The sequence below is a fragment of the Stegastes partitus genome, unplaced genomic scaffold, assembly GCF_000690725.1.
Source record: "Stegastes partitus isolate 25-593 unplaced genomic scaffold, Stegastes_partitus-1.0.2 Scaffold663, whole genome shotgun sequence".
Classification (NCBI taxonomy): domain Eukaryota; kingdom Metazoa; phylum Chordata; class Actinopteri; family Pomacentridae; genus Stegastes; species Stegastes partitus.
Genome location: NW_007578394.1, coordinates 16955 through 36967, shown reverse-complemented (window position 1 = coordinate 36967; position 20013 = coordinate 16955). Strand labels below are relative to the sequence as shown.

General features: G+C 43.4%; 2 protein-coding genes across 2 annotated transcripts in view; one reads left to right on the top strand and one right to left on the bottom strand.

The window, feature by feature from the left end:
- syvn1 (synovial apoptosis inhibitor 1, synoviolin) overlaps nt 1–11316 on the top strand; it is a 17855-nt gene extending 6539 nt beyond the window's left edge. Inside the window, exons 9-16 of the mRNA XM_008290261.1 lie at nt 1192–1257; nt 1545–1661; nt 1856–2013; nt 3500–3652; nt 3825–3989; nt 9248–9431; nt 9597–9712; nt 10384–11316. Of these exons, the coding sequence (XP_008288483.1) occupies nt 1192–1257; nt 1545–1661; nt 1856–2013; nt 3500–3652; nt 3825–3989; nt 9248–9431; nt 9597–9712; nt 10384–10598 (1174 nt within the window). The 3' untranslated portion in view covers nt 10599–11316. The remainder of the gene's footprint in view (nt 1–1191; nt 1258–1544; nt 1662–1855; nt 2014–3499; nt 3653–3824; nt 3990–9247; nt 9432–9596; nt 9713–10383) is intronic.
- A 1682-nt stretch (nt 11317–12998) lies between these two features.
- gpr137 (G protein-coupled receptor 137) lies at nt 12999–19939 on the bottom strand. Its single transcript, XM_008290260.1, has 8 exons — nt 19871–19939; nt 17433–17889; nt 17285–17334; nt 16957–17197; nt 16382–16531; nt 15195–15320; nt 14996–15114; nt 12999–13956 (listed from the first exon to the last, which is right to left on the bottom strand). The coding sequence occupies exons 2-8, from the start codon at nt 17802–17804 to the stop codon at nt 13869–13871; spliced, it is 1146 nt and encodes a 381-aa protein (XP_008288482.1). The 5' UTR covers nt 17805–17889; nt 19871–19939; the 3' UTR covers nt 12999–13868.
- Between the last annotated feature and the right edge of the window lie 74 nt (nt 19940–20013).

Genomic DNA, 20013 nt, shown 5'->3' with positions numbered 1-20013 from the left:
TTAACCTCAACATGTTTTTGGACTGTGTGGGAGGAAGCCAGAGAACCTGGAGAGAACCCACGCTGCACGGGGAGAACATGCAAACTCCACGCAGAAAGATCCCAGGTGTCCCCACCCGGATGCGAACCGGCGACCTTCATGCTGCGAGGCAACAGTGCTAGCCACCATTCCAACGTGCAGCCCCAGTCATTAAATAATTTATGCTAAAAATAATAATAATAATTGGATACAAGATTCTCGTCAGCGTCATAACAGAGTAACGTCCCGTTACGTTGTTTTTGAGGGTACGTAGCGGGGAAATATTTAACAACAAGCGCCGATGGAGTTCCACTACAGTCGTCGGCGCTGCTATTCGCTAGCGTATTCACCGCTAACCGTTAGCAGCATTCAGTAACCGTTAGCAGCATTCAGTAACCGTTAGCAGCATTCAGTAACCGTTAGCACCATTCAGTAACCGTTAGCAACATTCCCCCCGGTAGCTGTAAAAAAAAAAAAAAAATCCTGGCGAGGACTTTGGTGTATAGGCATCATTCCTGGTAATTATCAAGTTTACCTTTTCTTTTTCACACCTGTATTTCACCTGTATGTATGACAAGCGTAGACTTCCATATATTTAACTGTCAACTTTTCGACTTTTGATTGAAACCAGATGTGTAATGATGTGAAATCTGCTTAAGAAGTTATGAGTGATTAATCAAAACCATTTCTGATCATGAAATTCAAGTTATTTAGTACTGAATGGATTAAACACACTTCTGAATGTTTCCTTTGAGGAGACACAAATTTTAAAGCAAAGAAAGGTCATTTTACAAGCATTAATATTTTTATAAATCCACAAAATTTAAGCAAAACTTAAACATCTCATACTTAGTTAATTAATTATTTGAGTGGTATATAAAGGGTTACTATAGGACATGTGTTCTATTTTACATTAAAGTATGTGTGGTATCTTCAGGGTGTTTTCTATGAGAAATTTACTGGTTTAAGACTTGTGTTTGTCATGTGTGTAGTTCTTTATCCAAACTTTTAAGTTGTAGAGAAAACCAAGAAGTATTAAAATTATTTTTGGTAAAAAAAAACAAAACATTGCAGTAGTTAATAAGGCTGGACACAGACCGGTCTCTTTTAACATCGCTGAATGTTAAAATGTTAAATTTAACTTGTGTTTTATTTGCTTCCTCGCCCTCCCAGGCAGTTCAAGAAAGCTGTAACGGATGCCATAATGTCTAGAAGAGCTATCCGCAACATGAATACACTGTGAGTACACCTCTGCTTTTTATTTCTTCTCCCGGTTTCCCCTTTTTATTTATGAATTTATACCTGATTTGGGTTGGGGATTACTGTTAGTGTTTCTGAAATGTCCCATTAAAATGTGGTGGACACAGTAGCTCCAGCAGGCTCAGGGCTTTAGAAAAAAAAACACAGATATGCATCAATATACTGTGTTTGCTCAGGAGCCTTGTGTAAACTTGTGTTTTGCTTTGCACGCAGAGAGACTTTATATATAAATACCTCTCTTCACTAATCTCGTCCTTTTTGTCCAGATACCCCGACGCGACTCCTGAAGATCTGCAGGCCTCCGACAACGTCTGCATCATCTGTCGAGAGGAAATGGTCACTGGAGCCAAGAAGCTACCTTGTAATCACATTTTCCACTCCAGGTAAGTCCTGTGGTTAGACTGTGTGACTCAGCAGGAAAGTCTGGAGGCTTGGAAGAAAAACAAATAATTAGATGTCAGACGTGGTCAAACAGACGAGCAGTCAGTGTGGCAAATCAGACACGACTTGAAGCAGGAACCTCTGGCGGTGCATTGTGTTGAAGGGTTGTTCGTTCACGATGCTTTCGTCCCCACAGCTGCCTGCGCTCCTGGTTCCAAAGGCAGCAGACCTGTCCCACCTGTCGCATGGACGTCCTCCGAGCTTCCAACAACAACCAGACGCCAGCTCCAGCTCAGGCTCCGCCCCCTGCACCAGCGGCGCCGGCCAACGCCCCCGCAGCCCCGCCTCCTAACGGTGAGAACTAGAACCTCAGTGTTCCTACCAAGTTACTGACAGAGCAGAACATCGGTGATGAGGGCGCCCTCAGCTCTGAAGCAGCCTTTGAACAAGAGTGAACTGGAGCAGAAACATTCCAGAACCTGAAAGTAAAACTGTTTTAACTGTATGTGTATTTACACCTGCTGCTCTCAGGACTGTTAAACTTACAAAACAATTTAACTAATGTGCCTAAATTCACCGTGTGTAGTATTTTTGGAGACTATAGCTTCATTCAGAAGCTTTTGTTTGTGGAAAAATGAGAAAATCCTGGTGAGAAGCAGCTCAGTTCTTTTGCATAAAACTGCAGAATTATTATGTCGGAGGTTTTTCTTTTGGTGGAGCCTCTCAGTTTTCAGTAATTAATCCAGAAGTCTTGTCTTTTTGGGGTCTTGAACCTCAGGCTATGTCCACATTAGTACGTTTTTGTTTTAAAACACACAACATCTATATCTTGTGTCTACATTATTCTAGTGTGTTAGGACGAAGCTCTGCTGACCTCGTTTCAGTTTCAAAACCAGATGCGTTTTACTCCTTGACCCTCCTGTTATCTTTGGGGTCAATTTGACCCCATTCAATGTTCAAACATCTCTAAATAAGTCGTTGACATAATTTTTGAGTTTTATTTAAAGGACTATTTACACATAAACTTGGGTAACAGTTTTAATTATGATATTTTCTGGAGGGTCAAACTGAACCCACGGATAAAAGATGTCAGTAAATTTGAAGGTAAAAGGAGGGTTAAACATATATTTTTTTCATGCATTTTGACTCTCCAGATACACTCAAATGCAGTTTTTAGGTCACTGAAAATGGACGTTCTTCCGAGGTTTTTCAGAAATCCTGTTTGCAGTGTCGACATGTAGACAAAGATGAAGTGGGATTTATTACAGACATCACATTCGCTTCCTGATTGGGTCGTATTAGTCAGTATGTGTCTTCTCTGAGTGGTAGTGTCTCTATCTCTAACTCGACATTGCTCCAAAATGGCTCCATACGTGCTTTGTGACGACTCTTAATCTATTTTTTACACTGACCTACACTCCTGTGTCACTTTCAGTAATAGTTCCTTTAAATCTCTGATCTCACTTTTCACCGTTGTTGTTCTTCCTCCAGAGTGTTTTCTTTAACTCAGCAACCATCCTTCCTGTTTCATGTTTCAAACTCATGTCCAGCATGAACGGTCACATGAAATTCATTTTAAGCATCGTTTGGATGAACATTGTTTCTGAAACTGTGTTACAACAGTTTTCACATATTGAAGAATCAGTATCAACAGTACTTCTATTTCTTATTTTAACTTTCCACTGATGTTCCCTACACGTGTCCACTATCCCGTTTGCTGCTGGGATTCATGAAAACTTCTCTTTAACGCTTGTCTGGACAGGACAGTTGTTTTTGTATCCGTGTGGATTTAACCTTCACCAGATTGTCGAAGATCTAATTTGCTCTGTCTTTTCTCCAGTGGCTCCCGGCATGTTACCCGGTTTTCCTCCTGGCATCTTCCCCTTCTGGGGTCCCTTCCCTGCGGTGCCTCCTCCTGCTGCAGCGGCTGCAGCTCCAGCTCCTGGTGCTTCTGATGCTCCACAGAGCAGCACCGAGGCCACACAGACGGCAGGTAAACACACCTCATGATACCTGTTTAACTGTGCGCTGTAATAACTGTTACTATCAGTAGGGTTTCATTCATGTAGAATAGAACAACAGATTGCTTGTACTGACTCTTTTCCTACTCTGAGGGCTTTTCATTTGCTCAGATACTCAACGTGTGACGCATTTGTCTCTTTAAGGCTCCACCCAGCCCCCATCATCTGCTGCAGACGCTGCTACATCAGCAGCAGCAGCAGCAGCAGCAGCAGCTCCTGGATCAACACTCCCAGGCTTCCCCTTCTCTTTCCCCCCTCCTCCCTTCCCCACTGCACCATGGCTGCCGATGCCACCACCTCCTCCTTTTGGTAAGACTGAGCACATCTCCGAACACAGTCTGTTTTAAACGTAGCTGTTTTTATGCATTGACAGTTAACAAAACATGACTTGTTGCATTTATACCTGAGCAACAACAGGTAGAAAGACAGAGAGGTGATAAAACAGAGTCATCACATCAACCTTTCCCACAGAGCAGGTTCTGGCAAAACTCTGACTTTTATATACAAGCAGGAAAGTCACGTCTATGATGAGGCGTCACACTGTGTATCAGCCTACATATAAAACAGCTGGCTCCTAATATAATCATAAAATGAAGCGAGGTGTCCTAAAATGACTCTAAATGTTCAGTGACTCAGTTATTTAGCACATTAAGACCTCTCAGTGACTTAAAGGCCTGTTCTATGAAGCTGGAACTTGAGTTTGTGAGCTGACTTCACGGTTTATCCTGTTTTTAAGACAGTAGTTTGCTTCTTATCACCTCAGCTGCTCTGGAGGAGGTTATGTTCAGGATAACACATGAACGTGTAACAAAGCAGACTGATCGATCAGTTCGAATAAGATCCATGTAAGATGTCAGAGTGCAGATCGTGAGAAGGTCTCTGGGGAGTTTTTACAGCCATTTCATTGTTTAATAGTCATTTGAATAGCATTATAATCCCGAAGACTGATAAGGCACTACAGCTTTGTCTAAGCAGCTAACACTGCAGCTGAATGAGGCTAAAACTGTCCTACATGTCAGACTGGTCAACATCTAAGCAACACATTCATTTAATGTAATGCACAGATTATCACAGGAGGATCTCCTTGTGCTGTAATGACGTAGCAGTGATCTTGCTAATCCTGTTCACTTACAACATTTTTCCCAGCTTTCCTTCCTGCTTTGGCAGCTGCAACAGTTTTAAAAAATATATGTTTACACTCCTCATACTGGTTTAGGATTCAAGTTTGTTCTTCTTGTGAGAGNGCTTTGTTGCTTCGCTGTTTATGTGAAGGTTATAACGTTCATGTTTTTTTATTCTTTGTTCTTGGGCTTTGTATCGGGTTTTAACCCTTTCAACATTATAGCCCGCTATACCGGGCAGGTGTTACGACTCCCGTTCAACACTGCAGACTGCTATACCAGTCTGCGGCTTTCACCCTGTCAACCCGGCAGCCCAGTATAGCGGCTCCGGTATAGGCTGACTTCCTGTTACATTCATTTTGATTGTCTATCAGTGGGAATCCCCGTATTTGAACAAGTGATGCAGTCATGAAATCCATCCATCATCTATACACCTTAATCCTCACTAGGGTCATGGGGGGCTGGAGTCTATCCCAGCCGACTCAGGGTGAAGGCAGGTTCACCTGGACAGGTAACCAGTCTATCACAGGGCTTCACTTAGAGACAGACAACCAAGCACACTCACATTCACACCTACCGACAATTTAGAATCACCAATTAACTTCAACATGTTTTTGGACTGTGTGGGAACCGGGAGAGAACACGCGCTGCACGGGGAGAACATTCAAACTCCAGGCAGAAAGATCCCGGGTGTTCTCACTGGGACGCGAACCGGCGACCTTCTTGCTGCGAGGCAACAGTGCTAACCACCATTCCAACGTGCAGCCCCAGTCATTAAATAATTTATGCTAAAAATAATAATAATTGGATACAGGGTTCTCGTCAGCGTCATAACAGAGTAACGGCCCGTTACGTTGTTTTTGAGGGTACGTAGCGGGAAAATATTTAACAACAAGCGCCGATGGAGTTCTACTACCGTCGTCTGCGCTGCTATTCGCTAGCGTATTCGCCGCTAACCGTTAGCACCATTCACTAGCCGTTAGCACCATTCAATAACCGTTAGCAGCATTCAGTAACCGTTAGCACCATTCAGTAGCCGTTAGCACCATTCAGTAGCCGTTAGCAGCATTCAGTAACCGTTAGCACCATTCACTAACCGTTAGCACCATTCACTAACTGTTAGCACCAATCACTAAACGTTAGCACCATTCACTAACTGTTAGCACCATTCCCCCCTGTAGCTGTTAAAAAAAAAAATCCTGGCGAGGACTCTGGTTTATAGGCATCATTCCTGGTAATTATCAAGATTACCTTTTCTTTTTCACACCTGTTTTTCACCTGTATGTATGACAAGAGTAGACTTCCATATATTAACCGTCAACTTGTCGACTTTTGATTGAAACCAGATGTGTAATGATGTGAAGTCTGCTTAAGAAGTTAGGAGTGATTAATCAATACCACATCTGATCATGAATTTCAAGCCAAAGTTATTTAGCACTGAATGGGTTAAACACACTTCTGAGTGTTTTCTTCTTCTTCTTTCTTTTTGCAAATTTTGAAGCAAACTAAAGACATTTTACAAGCATCCATATTTTTAAAAATCCGCAAAACTTAAACATCTCATACTTTGTTAATGAATTATTTGAGTGGTATATAAAGGATTACTATAAGATGTGTTCTATTTTACATTATTTAAAGTATGTGTAGCATCTTCAGGGTGTTTTCTATGAGGAATGTAGTTACTGTTTGTTGTCGGTGTGACCCTAGTGTTTGTCGTGTGTGTAGTTCTTTATCCAAACTGTTTAATTTATAGAGAAAATTATTTTTGATATTTGAAAATATTGCAGTAGTTTATAAGGTTGGACACAGCCAGATCTTCTTTTTGCAACACTGAATGTTAAAATGCTAAATTTAAGGTGTGTTTTATTTGCTTCTTCGCCCTCCCAGGCAGTTCAAGAAAGCTGTAACAGATGCCATAATGTCTAGAAGAGCGATCCGCAACATGAATACACTGTGAGTACACCTCTGCTTTTTATTTCTTCTCCCGGTTTCCCCTTTTTATTTATGAATTTATACCTGATTTGGGTTGGGGATTACTGTTAGTGTTTCTGAAATGTCCCATTAAAATGTGGTGGACACAGTAGCTCCAGCAGGCTCAGGGCTTTAGAAAAAAAAACACAGATATGCATCAATATACTGTGTTTGCTCAGGAGCCTTGTGTAAACTTGTGTTTTGCTTTGCACGCAGAGAGACTTTATATATAAATACCTCTCTTCACTAATCTCGTCCTTTTTGTCCAGATACCCCGACGCGACTCCTGAAGATCTGCAGGCCTCCGACAACGTCTGCATCATCTGTCGAGAGGAAATGGTCACTGGAGCCAAGAAGCTACCTTGTAATCACATTTTCCACTCCAGGTAAGTCCTGTGGTTAGACTGTGTGACTCAGCAGGAAAGTCTGGAGGCTTGGAAGAAAAACAAATAATTAGATGTCAGACGTGGTCAAACAGACGAGCAGCCAGTGTGGCAAATCAAACACGACTTGAAGCAGGAACCTCTGGCGGTGCATTGTGTTGAAGGGTTGTTCGTTCACGATGCTTTCGTCCCCACAGCTGCCTGCGCTCCTGGTTCCAAAGGCAGCAGACCTGTCCCACCTGTCGCATGGACGTCCTCCGAGCTTCCAACAACAACCAGACGCCAGCTCCAGCTCAGGCTCCGCCCCCTGCACCAGCGGCGCCGGCCAACGCCCCCGCAGCCCCGCCTCCTAACGGTGAGAGTCACAACTAGAACCTCAGTGTTCCTACCAAGTTACTGACAGAGCAGAACATCGGTGATGAGGGCGCCCTCAGCTCTGAAGCAGCCTTTGAACAAGAGTGAACTGGAGCAGAAACATTCCAGAACCTGAAAGTAAAACTGTTTTAACTNTGATTCAAATGATCAGCTCATCATCAAGATCTGCAGAAGCCTGATAACGATCCTGATCATTTGAATCAGGTGTGTTGGAAGAGGGAAGCATCTAAAACATGCAGGACTGTGGCCCTCCAGGACCAGGACTGGACACCCCTGGCTTAACAGGTACCACCTGCACCTACCTGTGAATGTGTTTGCTTGTCACAGAGAGAAGAAGAGGTAGGGTGCCATATTTTCTGTTGACTGCAAAAGCTTTTTTCTATCGTAGCCGACAAGTTCATTATTGCCACATGTATGTTTTTTTTTATTGAAAGGGTTAAAATAAACACCCTCAGCTGCAGTAATGGCTTCATGTTTCTTCCTTGGAATCAGCACTTCAGACAGAACCCTTTTTTCTCCTCTCAGTGACAAGTTTAGTCTTGATAGTCACACGATGCCTGTGTCTGATGGACTGCTACAGACACAGTACAACCTTCACCCTCATTCTGGACATGTAATATCAAATCACGTTTATTGTCATAGTGCTGTACATACAACAGTAGTACAGACAAGATGAGAGAGCGTTTCTTCAGGATGCAAAAACTAAAAGCAATTAAAGAAGTGTTTGCATGTCCGCATCAGCAGTTCAGCACTCTGACATCTTCTGAATGAAGCTGTTGATCAGTCTGGTGGTTCATTCCTTCAGTGCTCTGGAAACGTTTACCTGATGGCAGCAGTTCAGTTTTTATGCTGAGTTAAAATCTCTGCAACTCAGGAGATTTTTCTACATATATTTAGCTATTGAATTTCCCTTCTGGGATAAATAAAGTATTTTTCATTTCATTTTCATTTCATTTTTCATTTCATTCATTCAAACAGTTTGCGGAGAGGGTATGAGGAGTCCCTGACAATGTTCAGTGCCCTGCTCCTGCACCAGCTCTGAAAAAGTTCAGAGCCAGCTGTCTGTCCACCCGGAACGATGTCGTCTCCTCCAGCTGTATGTCTGTCTGGGATGTTGTCATGTAGCCATGTTTCTGTTAAAGCAGACACACAGCAGTCCCTCCACTGTCTCTCAGCAAACGTAGCTCGTCCAGCTTGTTGTGGAGGGAGCGGACATTGGAGAGTAGGAGGACGGTCCTGCTGGTCTGGAGGGGTTAGCCTTTAGCATGGATCTCCTCCTGCTCCTTTGTTTATGTTTATACCGTTTGCGCTTCCTTCTCTCTCGGGTAACAGCGGGCGTCGTCTCCGATCAGACCCCGTGTTGGTGTAGTGCGTCCAAATCACAAACGAGCGCTGCAGTTTTAGTAACGTTCATTGCCCTGATTTTCAGCAAAGTGTCTTGGCTGTACGTTTTGCAGAATGAACGTCTGGGATAGACGAGATCCTCAAAACGTTCACTCTCGTTGTCTCGTGAAGGCGCTGCTGCGTCCATGTTCGCCGCCATCACCATGGAAAACCATTAAACCACAAAAGGCACTGCCGGCGTGATTAGACCGTTTATCTTGCTTTTATACATTTTCTCTGCCCACCAAAGTGTTCCAAGGCTTGGCAAGCTTTCACTCAAGTCTGTTTGTTTAGTAAACACGTCAGTTTTATTTTCTGCTCTTATCTGCTCCAGTGTCATCGATGCCGCCTCCTCCTCCGTCTCTGTCCCGGCTCTCCGAGGAGGAGCTCAGGGAGTTGGAGGCAGAAGGCCGGCGAGGCCTTGAGGCCAGACTGCAGTGTCTGCAAAACATCCACACCCTGCTGGACGCCGCCATGCTCAACATCCACCACTACCTCAGCACCGTCGCCACGCTCACGTAAATGAAGCTTAAATTTGTCAAGATGAATCTCAGTTCACTTCTTCTAACAGATAATGTGTCCTCTGTAGAAATCAAATCTAAAACACACACACGCTGCTCTTGTCTGTCAGTTTGTTCATGTAATGTGATTTTCAGTTGAATGCATCGTTGTTTTCTCCACAGTCCTCCTCGGGCTGAGGGCAGCGCCGGAGAGGCCAGCGGGACGAACCACACAGCATCGACTGCTGCAGCCGCCAGTAACGCAGAGAGTCCCGGCACGGAGAAGGATTCATCCAGCTGTAAGTAACTCATGAGTCCATCAGCGCTCTAAAAATGTTTTGCACGCAAACTTAATGTCAGCGGCGCTTCACAGAGTACAGAAAGCTTTCATTGCCAAGTGAGCTCGCACACAAGGAATTTGACAGAATGAATGAAACTGTGCTACAACAAGACAGGTAATAAATAAAGAAATCTAAAACAGATTCTCAATAAAATATTATATGCAAGTGGTAAATGGACTGCACTTATATAGCGATTTTCTACCTTAGCGGCACTCAAAGTGCTTTACAATGTGTTTCTCATTCACCCATTCACACACACATTCATACACCAATGGTGACAGAGCTGCCACGCAAGGTGCTGCCTGCCATTGGGAGCAACTTCAGGTTCAGTGTCTTGCCCAAGGACACTTTGACTGTGGAGGGGTGGGGGATCGAACCAACCTCACGATCAGAGGACAACCGCTCTACCACCTGAGCCACAGTCGTAAAAGAAAAGTGTAAAAGTACTATGTAAATTAAAGGTACTGTTAAAAAGAGACATAAACCTGCCTAAACCAGAGTAATAAATTAGAAAACAGTTTAAACAACAACATGTATTTTAATGTAGAAAGCAGGTCACCAGTGGAAACAACAGACCTCTCTGAGAATTCAAGGTCTTGTTTCTAACCAGGACGGTTTTCTGTCTCCAGCTGATCAGGTGAACGGAGCTCCGGTCTCCTCTCAGCCCGCTGACTCCACCTCCACCTCCTCGGACACGGAAAGAAAAGAAAACCTGGACGACGGAGCGGCGGAGGACGAGGACGGAGAGCCGAACGCCGCCGAGCTGAGGCGCCGCCGCCTCCGTAAGCTGGAGACGGCGACAGCGTCGTCGTCGTCGTCGTCACCCCCGCCTCCAGACAACTGATCCGTGTGCTGACTCAGACATATCGCTGTGGACCAACAGGAACTCTGAGCTGACATACGGTTGCTTTGGTTCTTTCATTGCCTCTCCTCCTTGTGGCTCTTCGCCCTCCACAGGCGCAGGTGTCTGTCTGTGTCGAGTCGGGCTGTCGGAAGACTCTTCTGGACCGTTTTGGTGTCAGAAAGCAATAGCACCTCTTTTTTTTTTTTGTTGTTTTGTTTTCGATTTCACCGCCTTTTTTTCCCCCCCTTAAATAAAGGAGGACTACTGCAATAGTCGTGCTGCAGGTGTTTGTAAGTTTAATCAGACGGGAGAATGAGTTCAGACCCAGTCGTGGTTGATCGATGTGACAGAGGCGGTGTTTGGATATTTGTTTGCTAGTTTTACTGTCGGTGACGTCTTTGCCTGCACTTTTTTTTTTTGTTTTTGTTTAATTCAGCTGTCTTAAATATAAAGGTGGTCCCACTCGCCACATAAACATGTTACACAGCACGTGGATCAGTACCGGATCCAGTGAATTCAAATCAAAAGAAACCAATCAATTTGTTTCTGCGTTCTTTTCTTTAACATGCATCTCTGTTCTGTTTCCGGATTCTCAACATGCTGCCACTGCAGACACTGTAACATACTGATTTATTTGAATGTGTACATACTGTATAAAGAGTTTTAATAGGATGATCTGTACATAATGCAGAATAAACTGACTCAAATGGCAGCGGCACAGCGCGTGTGTTGGTTTGAATGTTTGCAAACTGAGGCGTTCGGGTGAAGCTCGTGAGCTGTGAGCAGTTTTCATCATTGTCGTCTTTAAATTAGAGATTAGGGATGCAAAATGAAAACTCACTGTTGCTCCATAAGACAGTAAATCTTTTAGGACGTCACTTCTTTCACAGCGAGGTGATTTAATGTTTGACTCTTGGCACTTTTTACTTGATATAAACGACGGGTTTTGAGATTCAGTGCTCCGGTTAGTTACGGTACTCTAGTCTAAAGCTTAGTTTCATAGATTAAAAATGTTTGAACAAGATCTGAAATTTAGTTCTTGAAAACTTTCTGTGCCACATTTTTAGTGACTCATACCTAGACATGGGCTGCACGGTGGCTCAGTGGTTAGCATCATTGCCTCGCAGCAAGAAGGTCGCCGGTTTGCGTCCCAGTGAGGACATCCGGGATCTTTCTGCGTGGAGTTAGCATGTTCTCCCCGTGCAGTGTGGGTCCTGTGATAGACTGGTGACCGGTCCAGGGTGTCACCTACCGTCACCCTGAGTCAGCTGAGATAGGCTCGAGACCCTGGTGAGGATTAAGCAGTATATAGATAATGGATGGATGGATACCTAGACATAGCCAGAGTTCAGAAGAGCTCAGCATGTAACTTTACCTTTACTGATGATGCTCAGTTTTTTTTTTTAGGGTACTTTGGTTTTTGTTTGCAGTCTACACACTGATCAGCCAAAACATTAAATCCAGGGACAGGCACCATGAATGACACTGATCATATCTTTACATCATAATGTTCTGCTGGGAAACCTTCTATCCTTTCTTTAATCTGGATGTTACTTTGGACCGAGCACACTTGCAATAACTGCTCAGTTACGACTTGAGGAACACAGCAAAGAGCTTTAGGCGCTGACCTGGTTCAAAGTCACAGTGTGATCAACCACGGAGGCCCAACTCATGAACCTACAGGACCCTGAGGAGCTGCTGCCAACATGATTCACACCTGTTTGGCGTCACAAAGTGGATAAATGTCAGGCAGGTGGTTTCAATGCTGCAGCTGATGAGTGTCAATGAGGAAGCAGAAGTATGCTGCACCTGAGGTAAATAAAGTAGGTTTGTGTCAACAAGGAAAAAAAACAACAGACCAAACTGTATGATGCAGCTGAGCAGTTGGTTAAATTAAACATTTACATTTACAGTCCCACCACAAGATCCACTTTAGTCTCTGTTCTGGAACTTTACAGAACGCTGCAGGAATTTCCTCAGTTGTCTGTAAGGACGACATACCAGCAGAGAGACGAGAAACGTGAGTAAGAAGAGAATGACATGCAGTAAATGTCTGCCGCTAACCACCTGGATATCAGTTCACTCCAGCATCTGTAGTTTAAACTTCCTCTCTGGTCATTGATTCATCTCCTGAAGACTCATCTTGGTGTATTAGACTCAAATATTTAGAAGTTTTTAGGTGTGATTTGGTATTAATTGTGTAGGAACATGACAATTCAAAGATTTTTCATATAACTGGTGTCAAACTTGAGGATTATGAGGAACAGAAAATAAAGTGAAACTAATAATGCAGATGAAAAGTTACAAGCAAAAGTAAAAGTAGTAGATATTCAACCGTGCCATGTTTTGAAACTAAAAGCAAATTCACACAAACATTCTGCTTAGCAACAGACGGAGACGTTCGTTTTGATGTTTTTATTGGTTTGAGGTTTGCAAAGTCAGTGTCTGTCATTTGGTGACTCACTATGAGGAATGTTCTCACCACAAAAAAAAAAAGAAAAAAAAGAAAAAGCCATTACGGAGAGCAACATTAGATTGTTTTTAAGCTACAATTAAAGGAAGAACCGTCGTTATAAAATAAGTTAAACATTCATCAAAACACAATTATACAGGAAAGGAATCAAAATCAGCTTTTTAAAATAACAGAACTTTGTACAAACAAACCAGAGGAACGCCCGAAAAGAAAAAAAAAAGTGCAGTGACACCTGCATCATCAATGTCGAGGTCTGAGATTAGAAAACAAGAGATGTAAAGACAATTATTAAATGTGTCTACAGACGTTACTGGTCCTGAAAAAATATACTTTGCTACAAATCTCAAAAGCTCGTTTGTATTTGAGTCTGTTCCCGACACACTCGAGGCTGTAAAACGACATCACTTCACGTGTATTAAGGAATGCAGACGAGGTTAAATGTGCCATATTTAGGAATTGTAAGAGCTGTAAATCCACAGTGGGGTAATTACTGACATAAAACAAGCGGACAAAGTGTCGAAATCTCAGCTTAACCTTCATAAGAAGCTGGCTGAGAACAATATTTGCCCGTTCAAGTCTGGCAGAGCTTTTGCCCACCAAGTTTGATCCCTTTTTTCAGCAACACGTTTCAAATATACTCTTTGTTTTAAAACTACAAGGTGCATCGTCACTGTGGAGGTGATTTCCTGAGGTTTTCAGTGCAAATCTGCTCACAGAGGGAGGTACTACTGGCTGGTAGCTGTGTGTGGGTCGTCCTGTCAGGGGGGGGAACGCGGTCGAGGACACCCGGAGAGTGATCAGTTCTGAGGGGTGGAGTAGAAAGAGTGGTGCTGGTCGGGAGGATTGCTGGAGAACAGGAGGGGAGCCGTCTCCGAGCCGTACCAGCTGGAAAGAAGAAATGTAAAAGATGAAGGATGTGTTACCTGAGCTGTACCACCAAGCAAGTTTGACATATTCAAAACCTGAAACCTCAGTAAGAGACAGCAGGTACATAAAAAAGGGCGTTCACAGCGTCGTGTGACTCACGAGTCAACAGGTCGTTTTATTGGAGCGTTACCAGAAACATAAACATTTATGACGGTGAAAAGCGTTGCTACTGCAAATGATGCAGGCCAGGAATGACGGTCGTAAACTGTTCATCGTATGTTAATATATTTATTGTACCCATAAGTGCAGCTGCTTATTAGAGCTATTAAACGTTTACATATTTAAACATGATGCTGCATTAAAGAGCATTTAGGTCTGACACTGTCCCATAAGGCAGGATATCACTTTAGCCTTTGGCCAAATCAAAGTGAAATTAATGTTAATAATTGAATCTTTTCTGTCATAAATACCAGTAAAAAGATGTATTTTCTCATCTGTGTTTTATCAGCTGCAGTATCAGCAGTGTAAACAAACTGAGCAGCAAATCAGGACCAAACATAGAAACATATTTATGTGATTTCTGCATCCCAGCTGAATGCATGTATGTTCCCATTATGTACTGTAGCTACACGGCTTCATTCAGTGGTTCTAGTGTTTGCAGATATAACACGTTGTCTCAGCTAAGAATCCGTATCGCTCAGAGATTTGTCAGGAATCTATCTGGTTAAAGTCAGACACTGCTTACAGCTGATTTAAATCTGAGACTCTGAACATATAACCTGCTCCAGATCAGGTTGGTGCCACAGCATCAGCTACCATGGAGATGTAGCAGGTTAAACGAGAGCCACCTTCATGCAGACTTTAGGCTCAACATACCTGCTAACCCGTCGTACAGCCCTCTGCTCTCACAACATCAGAACATAGTGCAGCCACTTTAAACATAAAGACCTGAGCTTATGAACTTTGGAACTGAACTCTTTGGGTTTTGTTTCCTTTGCTGACGTGACTGATCATCTCGTCTCTACCTGGCAGCTGAACGTGTTTGTGATGAAGGTACCTTGATTGTGAATGTGAGTTGTGAGCCCACGGAGCAGGAATGTCCTCGTCGCTGGCTTGAGGGTCGTCAAAGAAGTAAGGACGAGGCAGGACCCTGTTGTTGACGGCCAAGCTGCTGCTCTGTGAGAACGAGACACAACGCTGGTGAACAAGATGTTTGCTGCTAGCTTAGAAAACATCTCTGCTGCTCTGATGTTCACCTCCTGAGCAGGCCGGCGGACTCTGAAGATGAGGATGAGCAGGCCGGTTGGGAGCAGCTCCCAGACGAAGAGGATGGCACCGAAGGCCAGGTAGCCGCGGTCGCCCAGTTCGTTGCGTAAGTCAGCCTAAAAACAAACAAACAAACAAACACAGGCAGAGTTAATCTTACAACGTAGTGGAATGTTTCCTCTTTATCGTGATCAACCATCAGGACCTGCATGTTTTGAGAGATGAAAATCCAGATAATCAGTACTGGCAGTCTGATCCAATGCGAACACTGAGCTAGAACAGCTGCAGACATCATGTATATGTAGTTGTGATTATTACACTACTTTCTAGTCCACTGGAGGACTCTGTTCCATACATGCACAGTAGATCAGCCGATGTGAATTAAAAGTTATATACACTTGTATGAGTTTCAGTGACTCCAGTAACTCTTAATTTTCTATGTATGCACGCCTGACACGTGTCTTTGTCACATAAAAATGCATTTTGGCTCTTTCATAAATTAATAATAGATCTTATGGAAATAAGACAACATCTGCTGTGCAGTGCTTCTTTCTGGTTCAACATCCTTCGGCCATTTTCACCGTAACTGGGCTCTTTTGGGAGCCGTCCACGAGCTTCTTGCTGCATCTTTGACCTCACCTTGTGACAGAACTGGTACAGTTAAACTAAATGTGTTGGCCTTCTTGCACAGACTTGTTTCTTCAGCACAGTCTACAGTGTTGATGGAGTGACTTTGGGGAGACCACTATAAAACCTTAATTCTTGCCTGATTTAGCCGGTTCTTTGCCACTGTTGATGTGTGTTTGCTGAAACACGCAACTGCATCTAGGATCTTCTGGCTGATAATTTTAGGTAATCCTCCTTCTTCATTGTTCCATTTACTTTGTGTAAAGCACCAGTTCTAATGACAGCAAAACAACCCCAGAGCATGATGCTGCTGCCACCATGCTTGGTGGTTGGTTTGGTGTTCTTCTTCTACTTTTCTCCTCCAGACATATTTCTGGTTACAGTAGCCAAATAGCTCTTTTTTTGTTGTTTCATCTGACCACAAAACTTCCCTCCAGAAGTCACACTCACAGACTTGGGGAGACGACAGATTTACATGACGCATACTTGAGGGAGTGAACAGTGTAAGATCAGTGTTTCAGCCTTAATACTTTTTCAGCCCCTGATTTACCTGGTCGGAGACATTGTACCAGTCAAAGTTGAAGGACTCCACCCGATGGGTCTGGGACAGAAAGAGGACTGTCAGGTTGTAGCAGGCTCGGCTGGCAAACAAGAAGATCACTGCTATTCCCAGTGCTGCTGTCCGACACACTGTGGTCCCCTGGTGGGGTGGAAGAGACACTGTTAGCCTGGAATACCATCAGAGCTACAGAAGTTCTTACAGGGCTTCTCTAGTGATTTGAATTGCACAAGACTCATTCTAACAAAAGAAGCGTCTAAACAAATACAGCAGTAGCAAACCAACATATTCCAACTTTGCTGAATCCTACAGTTTCCATAATGTATCTTAACACTACCCTGCATTAGATCCACTCAAGTCCTACAAACGCTACACTATGAGATAACCCTGATGGTGTCACAGGGGTAATTTTCTGAGACCTGACAAAGCTCCTACAGAGCCACAGAAGACATTACACGTCTGTTTTTACAGGCTGGACTGTAAGGACTAATTAGGTATAAAAACTCAGCAGAATGCTCCTTTAACTTGTATTATAGCTGGATTTTCATTATCAACACTCGACACACCTTGCTGACCAGGTAGGGGCTGGTGGAGCGCGAGTGTCGGGTCAGGAGCAGCAGCACGACAGCCAGCAGCACCGCGTCCAGGATGAAGAGCAAGTCATTGACTAGCACTCGAACCAGGACTAGATTCCAGGTCCGGTCTCCTGCCCCTCCTCTGCTGCCTCGGTCGCCGAGAGCTGCACACACCACGTTGATGGTGAGGAAGATGGTGCTCAGAGCACCGTACATACACCGTGCCAGCCACCTGATGAGGACACGGAGCGAGTGATAAATGGATTAGTAACAGTCGTGAACGATGCATGAGAGATTTTCACTGCAGTGTGAAACTTACAGTCGTTTGCCCACTTCGGAGCTGTAAGTCTCTCTTGCTTTGAGTAATACCTGTGGTACAAGAGAGAAATAAGTCACCTGAGTTATAGTACAGCTGGTATATCTCAGCTTTAAGAGAGTGAACCCTGCCCCATCTCGCCCAGCCTTACCTGAGTGAAATACAGGCTAATAAGGCTAAGAGTAAAAAACTGCAAACACACAGGGAAGCAGTAGAGCAGCCAGAAGACTGCAACAGGTAGGTGGTTGGCTTGCAGAGCGTTATGGAAGTAAAAAGAGAAGAGCGTGGTGCGAAGGGCAGCCCACAGCAGGCAGAGAAAGAGAAAGACACTCTGGTAGCTCCATCTCTTGTGTTTGTAGAGGTAGAGAAGCCACAGCTGCCCGTAAACCACCAGGAAGAGGCCGGCGTACAAAGCGGTGTAGAGGATGGTGAAGCCAAGCTGCACCGACGGGGCGACGGCCGGATGCAGGGGGATCGGTGGAGGATGAGTGGAGGAGTTGGGAGCCGTGACCGGAGCCTCCATTGGCGTACTGAGAGGTTTAACTAAATGTCATCATCCCAGAGAAACTGATGAACCTTATTCACTCCACCCCCTCTACACGGGAGACCTGAAGGCAGAAACAAATTCACAAGAGATCAGTCTGTCATTAACAGAACACTTAAGCAATACGGGGGACAAGCATCGGTGTTTAAAACACTAATATGATCAGATGATACATCCTGTGAGACCATGTTAAGTTTTTGTTTGTCTAAATTTTGCATCAGTAGGACACCTTCATTTGTCAGCTGTTCAAGTTGTGATGATGTGGAGCACCGGTCAAAGGTTTGGACTCATCTAATCATTCAAATAACTTATCCAACTCACAACTTACTTCAACTCTATTATAGTTTATAGGCAAATGTTTTACTGTTCAACACATCTACATTAGTCTATCTTTTCTAAGCTGGAAAGCTTTTTTTTTTTATTAAGATGAGCTTTAATAAGCCCCAAGACTAAGTTAAGTTGTTGTAGTTGCAAAGATGTTGGAAGCTGTACAACTACATTTAGCTAAAATTAAAATTCAACAGAATGAGGACTAATTCAGCTGGATGGCTACAGCTTTCTATGCTGCTCAGAGGAGCACTGTTTTTTTTAAATTATTATTAGTCTCTGTAGGGGGTGTGAGACATTCTTTAACATTAAAAGGGAGTTTTGACAACATCTTCCTGTCCACTACTTTATGCAGATTGAGCAGCTCCACCCCCACAACAGAGCCAGCCTTCTGCAAAAGTTCGTTCAGTCTGTTGGTGTCATCCACCCTTGGGTTTTTCCCCCCAGTAGACTCCAGGGTAAATAACTGGCCATCACAGATTTGCAAGACAGTAAAGCGACAAAAACGTGATGATCTGATAGGGTGTGATGCAAATTAAACTTCCCAGCTCTATGTAAAGTACCTAAACTTAGCTCAACCCTAAACAGCTACACATTATTGCTGCAATAATACTCATCCAGAAACATCACATGCACTTTACGATAAGTACTTTCACTTTTGATAGATATTGCTGAAGATACTTTAAAGAAAGATTTTGAATGCAGGACTTTTATTTGAAGTAGAGTATTTTCACAGTGTGTTGTTAATACTCTGATTACATATTACTCTATTACTTAGCACATCTTTCCCCATTGGGTAGCCACTTAGAAAATATCACCACATCACAATCAACTTCAGGCATATATAATAACTTTTAATTTATGTCGTACCTTTATACTTTTCTTTTGCATATATATAGTATTTATTAGATCTAGATTTCTAGATTTATTGCCTGTCTTGTTGTTGTTGTACCACAGTTTCATTCACCATGCCATATTCCTTGTGTGTGCGAGCTCACGTGGCAATAAAAAGCTTTCTGATTCTTATAAAAGCTGCAATATCCATATATTAAATATTATGAACCTCCTTTTATATCTCTTCTATTGCTGTCCTGTTTTTCTGGGTGGTGGAGGGGAAGTCTAACAACAGCGCTGACTTTCATTTTCAGCTGCCTTATTTAATATTTCCGAACAAATTTGCAGAAAAATCGCGCTTATAAATGAGTTCACATCAATATAACATCAACACTGTTTTGTTATCAAGCTACCACGATAAATGGTAGGTTTACTGTCGTCAATCTTTTTTTTTTATTAATTTGAATTATAGTTACACTGACAGAACACGTCATGGGGGATTTGCTGACTGCTAGTCACAAGACTGGATATAAAACCATTAAGCACACTCAGCACTGTCAGTTTCGACAAACAAATAAACAACACACATATTTCAAAGCTTCGACAAGGTAACGCGTGTTTGATTTTACGATACTGTCAATGCGTACATGCTCCTACATGAGTACATTTCAGTGACCTTTGAAGCTCAGTTCATCGCAGCTCTTTAGGTTACTTTGGTCTTTGGAACATAAACAAACGGCTCAGTTTAACTTCAGCTAAGCTAACGCTGTAAGCTAACGCCAACATTCAGCATTTCTACTCTCGCCTATCAGTTGTACTTCACTCGCTCACAAAAGTAAATAAATATAAAGGTTGTCAGTAGTAATCAAACGACAATTACAGACCTTCTCTCAGGTGAAGATGAAGCTCCGGGATCTGCAGCCGACGATGTAAATCCCTCACTTCCGTGTTGTGTCAGTGCGTAACGTCTGGTGGGCGGGGCCAACGGTCGAACTCCCGCGGGCCAATCAGCGACGACGGGAAATCG

Bases quoted from the DNA above. Each gene is read 5' to 3' on its own strand.
- gpr137 (XM_008290260.1), bottom strand. From the start codon at position 17,804: ATGGAGGCTCCGGTCACGGCTCCCAACTCCTCCACTCATCCTCCACCG. The intron at 17,198-17,284 runs GTAAGTTTCACA...TGTCCTCATCAG, and splicing joins TCCGAAGTGGGCAAACGACT to GTGGCTGGCACGGTGTATGT. The intron at 13,957-14,995 runs GTACCTTCATCA...TCTTCTTTCCAG, and splicing joins AACTCACATTCACAATCAAG to CTGGTACGGCTCGGAGACGG.